Source organism: Arachis ipaensis, chromosome B1 (genome assembly GCF_059453495.1).
Source record: "Arachis ipaensis isolate K30076 ecotype BB chromosome B1, ASM5945349v1, whole genome shotgun sequence".
Classification (NCBI taxonomy): Eukaryota; Viridiplantae; Streptophyta; class Magnoliopsida; order Fabales; family Fabaceae; genus Arachis; species Arachis ipaensis.
Window position 1 is genome coordinate 126693872 of NC_142436.1, and position 12758 is coordinate 126706629.

The window sequence follows — 12758 nt, forward strand, 5'->3', positions numbered from 1 at the left end:
GAACTGTTAGCCATTGTTTTTGCTTTGGATAAGTTTCAGGCTTATTTACTTGAACAAAAGTGGTAGTATATTCAGACCACGTGGCTTTGAAATACTTGTTAGCTAAGAAAGAGTCTAAACCAAGGTTAATCCATTGGATATTGTTGTTGCAAGAGTTTGATTTTGAGATCAAAGATAGGAGTGGTTCCCAAAATTTGGTGGCGGACCACTTGAATCGCCTAGAAAATATTAAAAGTGACTCCACTCCTATCAATGATGCATTTCTACTTGATAGCTTGCAAGCAATATCTGAGGTGGTTCCTTGGTATGCACCCATAGCTAATTATTTGGTTAGTCGCACCTTCCCTCCAAATTTTTCTAAGCATCAAAAGGACAAGCTCAAGAGCGAGTCTAAGTATTATATATGGGATGACCCATATTTCTGGAGATGTGGTGCTGGCCAAATAATTAGAAGGTGTGTCCCACAATCCGAAATCCAGTCTATTTTAGAGGCATGCCACTCTTCTGAGAGTGGTGGACATTTTGGTCCTCAGAGAACAGCAAGAAAAATTTTAGACTGCGGATTTTAGTGGTCCACACTTTTTAAGGATGCTAATATTTTCTGTGACTCTTGCCACCAATGGCAGAGGTTTGGAAATATATCCAAGAGGGATGAGATGCCCCAATAACTCACGTTGTTTTGTGAAATTTTTTATGTTTGGGGTATTGACTTCATGGGTTTATTTCCAAACTCTAATGGTTTTTTATATATTCTATTAGTTGTTGATTATGTTTTTAAGTGGGTGGAAGCAATTTCTATCCGTACTGATGATGCTAACGTGGTTGTTTCTTTTGTTAGGAATAATATTATTTATCACTTTAGATCACCACGAGCAATCGTGAGTGATCAAGGCTCTCATTTCTGTAACAGGAGAATGACAGGTTTATTGAAGAACCATGGCATCATTCACAAGGTGGTGACGGCTTACCATCCCCAAACAAATGGTCAAGCCGAGGTGTTTAATAGAGATATCAAGCGCATACTTGAGAAGATTATTAAACCTCATAGAAGAGACTGGAGCTCTAGGCTTGGAGATGCGCTATGGGCTTATCGGACAGCTTACAAGACACCCATCGGAATGAGTCCGTTTCGCCTAGTCTACAGAAAGGCTTGTCACCTTCCGGTAGTGGTGGAACACAAAGCTTACTGGGCTGTGAAGGAATGCAACTCAGGATTGGGAGGAGCCAGAATTGAGAGAAAGTTACAGCTGGAGGAATTGGAGTGCCTTAGGCTAGAAGCGTATGAAAACTCAAGGCTCTACAAAGAAAAGGTGAAGGCGGTGCATGATAAGAATATCAAGCGGAGAGAGTTTAGAGCTAGGGATCAAGTCCTTCTCTACAACTCAAGGTTAAGGTTAATGCCGGACAAATTGAGGTCAAGGTAGGATGGACCCTACGTGGTGGAGAAGGTGGAACCGTATGGAATTGTTCACCTAAGTCACCCCTCAAGCCCTACCTTCTTCAAAGTCAATGGCCACCGGTTAAAGCTCTATCATGGTGTGAAAGTGAAAAATAACAAGAAACTGGAGATCTTCTTCTTGAAGGATCCAGCAAAGGATGAGGACTGAGCTATGAACCGTCCAACTTAAGAACGTAAAAGAAAAGTGCTAGGTGGGAGACAACGCACCATGGTATGATCTTACTTTTTATAGTTCTATTTTAGTTATTTGCATATGCTTGTGTTATTAGTGTCTTTCTTAATTTTCAAATCAGCATGTTTTTCTTTTGTTCTGAGTAATGTTAAAAAAAATAAATAAATAAAAAATCCTGCCACGCGTGCGAATGCCTGACACGCACGCGTGAGATCGCGGACATGCATCATGCTAAAACGATGCTTGAATTACGCGTCCACACGGCCAAACAGAAAGTTATGCTGGGGCTGTGTGGAAAGGGGGCAAAGGGCGCGGGCACAAGTCATGTGTACTCATGACCAACGCGTACGCATCGACGCCCATTCTCCAATTATGCCTTATTCGTGCTGGGACAATGCCACAGCACGACCTGAACAGAGAGTTGTGCCAGGTTCGTGCTAAAGGGGTGCAAGGCGTGCGATGCTACCCATGCGCAAGCGTCGCCGATGCGTACGCGTCGCCTCGTACCCAAAATTTGTGATTATGTCATGCTGGAACTGTGCCTCCCGCATGGCTCGAATAGTGAGCTGTGCCGAGCCCATGCGGGTAACGCGCTAATCGCACAACTCAACCTCACTCGTACGAGTGAATGACGCGCGTCACTATCATTTTTTCACTATCCACGCGTACGCGTGGATGACGCTTACGCATCACTCTCATTTTTAAATCCCCACCACGCAGACCTAGTCTGCGCCGTTTCTCCCCCTTCTTTTGTTTCCTTCTTTTTTCCTCAATTCCTTCTTTGTTCTTTCTTCTTTCCTTCTCACTATTCTTCTTTCCCCTTTTCTGGCGGACCTCTGTAAGAACCGGAGTTTTTCACGTAAAACCGTTTTAATAAAATAATTTTTAGTACCCAGAATAGATTCAAAATTTTAAAGTTTTAATTTGAAAATATAAATGTGAAATTTGATTTCAATGAATTTTTCTGAGTTGGAAAATGTGTCTTTTCGAAAAGTTTCTGTAAAAATGCATACTGGCGCTTAGGCCGGCAGTACCGGCTCTAGTCTGTCCAGTACTGTGTATTTTAAAAAAATTGATTTATTGTTTTAAAAAGGCAATAATAATTTGGAATTGAAAATCGGGCACTAATCTTAAAGGTTTTGTCCCAAAGTGGGCCAAACGGACCAAAAACACTAATGGGTTGGACCGGGCCTAAACCGGACCCAAGGCACAACATATATATGCTCATTTAATGAGCATTTCATCCCATTCCACTTCATTTTTGAGAAAGGGGGCGCAGCTTGAGAAGAGAGGAGAGGTGAAAGTTTGGTTACTATTCACATCCATCTTCCGGTGACCATAACTTGAGCTACGGAGCTCCGATTGACGAGCCGTTTGTGGCCACGCGAAGCTCTTGACGAGCTCTTCCTTTCTATCTAATAAAATCTGGTAAAATTTCGAAATTCACTCCCTATTTTCCTGCCCTAACTTCTTCATTTTTGGGGATTTGGTTTTTGAGTAGATTTTGTGGTTTTGCTTATTTAGGTGATCTCTTGTAGCGGGTAATTGTTGGATTTTACCTCTAATCTCGTTGAGTAAGGTAAGGTTTCACTAAATCCTTGTGTTTAATTATTTTGTGTATCTTAGGTTTTGATTTTTATATATATATGATGTTAGATTGAGTTTTGGGTGTTTGTTGGAGTTGGTTGAGGCTTTGGATCAAGTTTGGTGGCTTTGTTTTGGTGTTTGGTGCATTTGGGAATTGGCCAAGGTATGGTTTCGGTTTTTTTTATGTAATATATAATGTTTCTGGACACTTAGGCTAGTTGACCTTAGGATAGGATTGAATGTTTGGGTGTATGATTAATTGTATATATAAATTTGATGCTTTATGATAAGTTGTATGGAGGTGGATGATGAGTGTGGTGAGTTATTTGTTGTTGATGAGGGATTAATGATATTGATGATGAGTGGGAGGTTGATAAGGGGTATGAGGGTTATTGGTGTTAATGATATATTATGATGTTGGTTGATGTTGATGAGTGGGTATGTTGATTGTGATAATGTAAATGTTGATAGTGATTGCTAATATTGAGGTTATTTGACGACTAATGTTGAAAGATGTGAGTTTTATGAGGATTTGTAGTGATTGTTGATGTTGTTGATGGTTGATGATGATTATGAGTGTTTATGATGGTTTTGGATGTTGATAATGATTTTGATTATTTGGTTATTGTGGTTCATGTTGAAAGTAAATGAGTGAGGTAGTTTAATGAATTGAATGGATTGATTGATGATAATAGAATGAAAGAATTGATACTTGTAGCATTGGTTATTGTTGAGAATTTGAATGGTGGTATTAAGGAAATTGGATGTGATGTTAGGTTGAATTTAGAGTTGGATGAAGTGACTATTAAATGGTTTATATGATTGGATAGTTGATGTGTTTGAGAAATATTTGGTATGGATTCTTGAGTGAGTCTAGTATTTTTAGGTTGTGAATAATTGGTTTTGAATTGAGAGATTTGGTGGATTTTGAGTTTTAAGGTTTTTGGTAAAAATTGGTTTTTGGTGAACTTTGATTGGTCATAACTTGTGCCTCAGTTTTCAAATTTTTTTGAAACTTGTTTAGAATTAAAGTTCATTGAAAGGTCTTAAAATTGATATAAAATTTGTAAAATTTAGAATTTTGTAGAGGAAGTTATGATCATTCAAAGTTTGGTGTCAAAATCTGAAATTCTGCAATGTTGCAGAACTTTGTGAGTTCTGGTATGTGCGCACGCACACCCCTATGATTTTTTGAACCTGTGTGCATGCACAGCCTTGTGCGTACGCACACACATGAGAAGGCTTGCTGTTGGCAGCGCTAGCACAGCTTGTGCGCGCGCACACCCAATGAAGATTTACAACCTGTGCGCATGCACACGTTGGGAAAGGCAGTTTGTTGGGGGTGCTAGCACAGCTTGTACGAGCGAACGGAATTGTAAAATTTGGTACTTGTGCATACGCACACCCCTATGCATACGCACACATTTTGAAATCCTCTTGGGCGTGCACACGCACACCCCTGTGCATATGCACACGCCTTGTTTTACAACTTAAACCTTGTTTTTAAACAATTTCACTTTCCCAACAAGTTTGTATACTTCTATGACACCTAATTAAAACTCTTGGGCTTATTTTTGGGGTATCGAACATGGGAAAGATCTTAGAAGGATTTGATTGGGTGCTATTTTGAAAAGTTAGAGAATGGAGGCTTAAGTTTCTGATGTACTGAGGATGAGTTTGGTTGAAGGAGAAGGAAGAGTAGTGAACTTAGTGACTAACGATAACGAATTGAGAAATTGATGAAATAATGAATTTAGAATGGAAAGTTGGTGATGATTATGATCAATTGAGGACTCAGAATAGAATGATGATCTTGTTGAATGTTGAGAGTGTGCCAAGCACTATATCCTTGGGTTAAGTACGATGAGAACTCAGCAAGGAATGATGATCTTGTTGAATGTGTAGAGTGTTCCAGGCACTATATCCTTGGGTTAAGCATGATAATGTGCAGGGTACTATGTCCCTGGGAATGAATTATGATTAATAACCTTTTCTGCTGCAAGAGTGTGACAGAAACTGTATCCTTGGGTTACGCATGCGAGTGTGCCCGGCACTATATCCATGTGTGAATAGAGTGTGCCCGGCACTATATCCGTGGAACCTTATATCTTACATTATTGGGCACTGTTACCATACTCAGAACCTCCGGTTCTCATACCATATTCTGTTGTTATTTTTCAGATGCAGGTCGCAACCCACCTCAGTGAGTTGCTTGATGGTAGTAGAGCGGAGGATCTTCTTCTATCTTGTTGTCATTTTGGTTATTTTGATTAGAACTTTCACTTTTGTATTTCCTTTTGCCTTAGAGGCTTACTTTGAGAGTGATATTCTGTATAAGTTATATTACTTTCAAAACTCTGTATGTCTGTATTTAATTACTCGGCCTAAACTCTGCAGGCTCAGACTAGTGTCTTATGATTATTATACTCTTGTATAACTACATATATCTTGTTACCTTACGTAGTGGATCTTATCCTTTAAGCTTGTAGTTTCGTGTGAACGTTTGCGCTTTGTAATTCCATATTTGAGCTTGTTTTATTCATCGAGCTTCTAGAATTATTACTCCTTCTATATATATTCACGTATAAGCCTTAGATTTGTCGTAACCTTTGATTAACCTTTGCTTTACAGCATGAGGTAAGGCTTAGGGTAATTAGGGTGTTACAACCTCCACCGGCGACCACCGTTCTCCGGCGCCCTCTTTCTCTTCTCTCTATTATCCCTCTTTTTTCTCTATTCTTTCTCTATCACTTGCACTTACCACTACTCCTTCTTGCATTTAAGGTTTCATTCTTCTATCATTATCTTCTCTATTTTCATTTAATCTAGTTATATCTAATTAAGTTATTTTTCTTTTTGTTGCACTTTATGTTCTTATTTCTTGCTTAATCTTAGTTATTTTCTTTTCAATTTATTATATGTTTGAAATTGGTGTTGGATCACTATTTCTTTTATAAATTCATTGGATTGATTAGTGCTACTTGCTTTCTTGGATATCATATTCTTTTCTCATGGGGTTATATGTTGGTTTTAGTCCACTTGCTTGTTGAACAATCCAATGCACACTACGTGTTTGTAAAAAAGTTTTAATGAACTCTTACTTTAATTTTGCTTTTATTTTTGCATTCTTTGCTATATTTTCACTACACTTATCTTATTAATGCATTCTTCATTATCTTTACTGGTTTCTTTACCATTCTCCTTTTCCCTCATTTTCAGTATGACAACCGCGAAAGGAAAAGAGAAATCTTCTAAGAAAACGGTTTTTAAAAGGCAAGCACCAAAGTCACCCACAACTCGGCAGCCTTCTAAGAAATCAAAAGTGGATATCTGCATTGATGAGTTAGACAAGAAGATTCCTGCTAAGGACACTGCGTGATTTGCCAACCGCTATTGTGAAAGGATGCATGCTAATATTATGGAGCAGAATCTCCACCGTGAACACCTCCTCTTTGTGCCGGACCATTTAAGACAATATGTGGAGGATCGAATAAAGAGGAGACGTTGGGGTTTCTTGAACCGAGATTCAATTGAAGTTAACTTGTCTTGGGTCGATGAATTCCATGCTAATTACCACTCCCCGACCCTTGACTCAATCTATATGCGTCGAAAGCAAGTCCCTATTTCAGAAGACGCCCTTCACCGAGTGCTTGGCATCCCACCAAATCCGGAAGGGTTGGATGCCTTCCAAGAAGCGGAAATTACCCGCAAAGGTTATACTTTTGATTGGGACCCCGTCCTAAAGGCCATTGCTAAGCCCGGAAGAACCTGGATTTATGGGCAAAGCAAGGTTAATCCAAAGGGGCTTTCGGCTAATGATTTGACAGATGAGGCTCGTCTATAGCAACAAATCATGTCTCATTATGTCTGGCTGAGTACTCATGAATCCTCTATCACTGAGGATATGGCCGTACTTGTATGGTGCATTCTGACTGAGAGGCCACTTAGCATCCCTAGACTCCTCCGCCGGGCCATGGGCCGCATTCACGCGGTTGGTAACATTCCCTTCCCAGCCTTGGTCATGGAACTAGCATTTGCAGATGGCATTCCGCACGAAGCGAATGACGTCAAAAGTAAAATTCCCTTAGCAGATGAACTGGTCCCCCATGGAAAGTGGATTATGCCACAAGTACCACCCAAGAGCCTGAATGACAACCCATCTGTGGATGCCCTATCATCTTCCATCCAACCATCATCAACACCCCATGCACCACCACCATCCAACCACCAGCTGCTACTTGAGATCCTGGAGAGGCTAGACCGGCACGGCCGGCAGATGGAGTAGATTGAGCGCCGCAACAAGCGCCGATACAACTACTTAAAGGAGCTCATTAGCTGTACTCACCCACCTCCAGAGGAACCCAACACTTCGAACTCTACTTCCATTGATGGAAATACAAGCGATCAAGCTGGGGACACGGAGGCGCCCCTGTCCCCCCTCCCCCCCCCCCCCCCCCCATCAACTGGCCATTGGAAGTGGCGATCCCGGACACACCTTGCATTAAGTGTGGGGAGGTCGGTAACTGACTCCTGGAGGTAATAACTCTCTCTCAACACCAGTACTTTAATCTTTCTTGTGTTACATAGGATAACTTGCATGAGTAGTTAGTTGCTTGCATTTAGGTACTACTTCGTTGAAATGATAAATTCTTTTACAAGACACTGCTTTAAAGCATTTCACTAATTTGGAAAACTTTTTTGTTAAACTTTGCTTGAAGAATTTATTTTGGAACATAGTTTTAGAGCTCGAACACACAGAACCAGTGAGATATTGAGCCTGTTTGATTGGTTGCTTCTTATCAACCAATGTTTACTTTTGGTGTGCGTTGTTCTCTCTAAAATTGTGATCTATGTCTTGCTTGATTCTATATTTCCTTTATTTGATGTATGCATACACCTACATGATTGAGGCCTTGTTTCACTATAGCTCACATACCCATATGGCCCTGCAACCCAAGATTGAGCCTATTTGACCCCATTTATTCTTTATTTTAGCACACCACTAACTCTAAGTGGAAAACAATAAATGTCCCTAATATGAATCTTTGGTTAGCTTAGACTAGTGAGATGTATATGAACTAAGTATGGAAAAATTGAGTTTGGGAAATACTTGGTTGGGGAGTTGGGCATTTTATATTCTTATATGAAAATGTGAAAACAGTTTGGGCACTTGTTCATACACCCAACACATTAATCATATGCATTAACTCACTGAAAAAAATAGGAAAAAAAAGAAAAAAAATATGAACAATAAGGAAAAGAAAAGAAAAAGAGAAAGCAATAAAAAAGGAGACAAAATGCCCCAAGTCTAATGTGTGAAATAACACATATGATTTATACTCAAAAGATATCAAGGTGCATGGATTTATGGAAAAATAGTTAATGGGTGGCTAAGTTTTGCATTGTGATAACATGGAATGTCTTAGGTTAAGTGAGAAGTTTAGGTTAATCAAGGATTCGAATTTTAGTCCACTTAACCATATACATTCCTACCTTGACCCTAACCCCATTACAACCCTTGGAAAGACCTCTTGATATGTGTATGTGTACATTAAATTTTGTTGATTGGTAGAAGAAAAGCAAGTCTTAGAAAGCAAGCTTAGTAGAGAACTGAGAGAATCGACCCTTAAACACTAGAATGATTAGAGTGTATACACTTCCAGTGAGGGTTCGATGCTCGATTCTTTGTTCCCGACTTTCATGAGCTTTCTTCTTGCAAGTTTACTTGTCCTTTATTGTGTGATTTGAATTAGTGGAATCCAGTTATGTTTGTCTTGGAGAATTTTTTGTTTACTTTTAACCAAGTAGGTAGAAGCATTTAGCATGTAGTTGCATTCTTATAGATAAATTGCATTGCATAAGTCTCACCATTTTCCCTTTAATCTTGTGTTGATTGAACTTAGCATGAGAACATGCTAATCTTTAAGTGTGGGGAGATTTGATAAACTATTATTTTATGATATATTTTGGACTGAATTCAGTAGGTTTTTACCAACTATTCTCACACTTATTCAAGTAAATTGCATGTTTTTAAGTTTCCTTCCCAATATTGTGCTATGATTGAAAACATGTTTTCTAGGCCTTAAATTGTTAATTTTTAATTCTCCTTTATTCCTATTCGATACCGTGATGTGTTTGTTAAGTGTTTTCAGGTTTACAGGGCATAGATGGCTTAAAGGATGAAGATGAAGCATGTTAAAGTGGAAGGAGCACAAGAAATTGAAGATTTGAGAAGCGAGGAGCGACGCGTACGCATGAATGACGCGTGCGCGTGACCAAGAGCGTCGTTCAGCGACGCGTACGCGTGACTGACGCATACGCGTGGACAGATGCAAAGTTCAGCGACGCGTACGCGAGGGCAACGCGTACGCGTGACAGAGCGTCACGTGCTGTACTTAACAAAACTCACTGGGGGCAATTTCTGGGTTGATTTGGACCCAGATCCAAGCCCGAAAACACATACTAGAGGCAAGGATGGAGTTGAGACTGAGGACTTCACTTTCCACTTTAGTTTTTTTATTAGTTTTGAGCTTTAGAGAGAGAAACTACTACTTCTCCTAGGGTTTTTGACATTCTTAGTTTTCATTGAATTGGATCTAGAGAGAGCTGCTACTACCTTCAAGTGGAGTCATTATCTTTATAGTTTCTTCTCTATTACTTCTATTTCTTTTGTTTTTCAATTTAATTCTCTTGAGTTCATGTTTGGATCTTGTTATTTTTGAATTTTATTAATATATTGAATCATTTTATGTTTAATTTAAGTATGTGTTTGATTCGTGTTAATTATTGTTCGTGTCAATTTTTATTTAATTAATTTTTTATAATTATCATGTCTTTTATTTATTCCTATTATGCATTTATGAAAATGGCATTCATGTTAATGGAGTAGACATTCCAACTTGGCTTAGGGGTTAATTAATTGGGATTTCTTGAGTTGTGATACTCAAGTATTATCTGTAATTGGGAATTGCTTGCTAACTCAACTCTCACCAACTCTAGTCATTCTCCATGAAGTGACTAGGATTTGTGAGCTAGAGTTAGTGAAGCCACTTGACTTTCTTTCAACTGTTAGAGGATAGCTAAGTGGAAACAATGAACATTTACTATTCTACTTGGGAAAGACAACAAGGATAGAAACCCCAATTCTCTCCCCTGACCAAGATATTTCATTTCAAATACATAACACCTCTTGTTATTACTTATTGCTTTAATTCCTAGCCATTTATTTTTCTGTTCTCAATTTCACAAATACCCAGAAAAATCCTAACCAATAATTTGCATCCTGTGTCAACTTTTTGGGAAACGACCCGGGATTCTACTCCCGATTATTTATTTTTAATTGTGATACAAATTAAATTAATAGTGGAAATTTCATTAGTTAAAACTGTACTTGCAACGCTATTTTTATCAGAAATTCTTAACTGGCATTTTTCCACCCATCAATAAGCCATAGAATTAATTGAGATAGTGGCCAACAATCAATACTTGTATTCCTCCAAAAGAACAGGGAAGAGAGGAGTGATAAAATTGGGCACACTGGACACTATTTTAGAACAAAATAAGGCTATGTCTCAACAAATCAGTACACTCACTAAACAACTTGGATATATGCAAGGTTCATCAGTGGGAACACAAGGCATCACCTATAACATGGGTGAAAAAGTTAATCAAAGTGAAGTTTCTGAGCTACTCAATCATGCTCAATCCTCTGTTGAACAAGTAAATTACATGGAAAATTCATTTAGGCCACCAAACAATGACCTATTTTCTAAAACTTACAATCTTGGATGAAGAAACCATTCTAACCTTGGCTGAAAAAATTAAAATCAAGGAAACAACAACTTCAATAACTTCAACACTCCTCACCAACCACAAACACCTCCCACACAACCGTCTCAAAATCTACAAAAGACCTCCCCTCTTGAAAGTGCCCTGGAGAAACTCACTCAACACACATCCACATTTATCCAACAAACCTCCAATTTTATGCAAGAGACTAGAGCTCCATCAGAAACTTAAAAGTGTAAGTGGGTCGCAACTTGCCAAACAATTTGTTGAGAAACCTACAAATACTTTTCTAGTGACATCATTTCAAATCTAAGAGAAGAATGCAAAGTCATTAGTTTGAGGAGTGGAAGAATGGTTAGCAAAAAGGATGAATATCCCACTGAAGCACACAATAAGAATGTAAACCCCGAGTAATTAATCAATAATTAACTAATAATATTCAAAGAAATTAAAAAATTAAACTTGATAAGTTAGAAGAGTAAAAATAATTAAAATACGAATTTTGACACTAATTTTAAATATTTTGATCCAAAGTTAGGCCAACGGACTAAACCAGATGAATCGGACCCAAGTGGGCCCAAGCCCACACACTCAACCCATGTATATAAGCTCCAAATCAGCCACTTCCCCTTTAATTCATGTGATTTATGCTGCAAGGGAGAAGAGGATATGAAAAACCCTAACCTCCAATTTCCATTTCAACTTCAATCCTCCATATCTTTCAATCCGGAGCTCCAATTGACGAGTCGTTTGTGGTCACGTGTTCGTCTCAAAATTTTCTTCAATTTTAACTGAACATTATGGTAAAAAAATTTAGATTTCATTTCCAGTCCTCACCCCCTTCAATTTCATGATTTTGGGTATTATAAGTTGAGGAATTTGATATTTTTTATTATTTAGGTGTACTCTAGTGGTGAAAAATTATTGGATTTTGCTCAAATCATCCGTGAAAAAGGTGAAAAACTTATATTTCTTGTGAATTTCTGATTTTGTGAGGTTAAGTAGTGAAATTGTGCCTATGTATGAAATTGTGTGATGTTAGATGGAATTCATATTAAATTAGAGTCAAAGTGGTGAATTGGAATCAAAATGGTGGATGTTGGATACTTGATTTGAGTTTTGGAAGCTCAAAATTCAATTGGTGAGGATTTGGAGACTTGGAGCTTGTGGAAGGGGGCATTTCGAAGTGTTCCGAGCTTAGGAAGGAATTGGCCAAGGTATGGTTTTGGTTTCTCGTAGTTAATGTATAATGTTACGTGAAAACTTAGGCTAGTTGACCGTAGGATAAGTTGAATTATGTGAATTGCTATGGTTTAGTGATTATTAATGAAAATGCTGAGTTAGATATGAAACGTGGTTGGGAATTGATGAATGGAGTTAGTGAATTTAAATGTGGACAAGGCTAATGTTGTATTGAGTGAGTGGTGTTGTTTGACTATGAATTGGTTGAAATAGAATTGATAAATTTGCATGTTGATATGTTGGGAATGAAATAAAAGTGTGTAAATATGGTTTGAACACTTTTTGGAACTATTTTGGTTATGAAAATTTGGTTTAAGATTGAGAATTTTGGAAATTTAGAGGTTTTGCATTTTAGTATAAACATGATTTTTAACCAACTTCGGCGGATCATAACTTGAGCCTCGGACTTTGGATTTGAGTAAACTTTATTTCAAATTGACGATAATTTTAAGAGCTTTAAAACAGCTTAAAGATTGAGGAAATCGAAGTTTTGTAGAGGAAGTTATGGAC

General features: G+C 38.3%; 1 protein-coding gene across 1 annotated transcript; it reads left to right on the forward strand.

Moving 5' to 3' along the window:
• The first annotated feature begins 914 nt into the window (after nt 1–914).
• LOC107610638 (uncharacterized) lies at nt 915–6597 on the forward strand. Its single transcript, XM_016312666.1, has 2 exons — nt 915–1420; nt 6438–6597. The coding sequence occupies exons 1-2, from the start codon at nt 915–917 to the stop codon at nt 6595–6597; spliced, it is 666 nt and encodes a 221-aa protein (XP_016168152.1).
• The last annotated feature ends 6161 nt before the right edge of the window (nt 6598–12758 follow it).

Excerpts from the sequence above, each read along its gene's own strand:
- LOC107610638 (XM_016312666.1), top strand. The coding sequence starts at position 915 with ATGACAGGTTTATTGAAGAACCATGGCATCATTCACAAGGTGGTGACG. Across the intron at positions 1,421-6,437 it reads CCGGACAAATTGAGGTCAAG|TATGACAACCGCGAAAGGAA; the intron begins GTAGGATGGACC and ends CCTCATTTTCAG.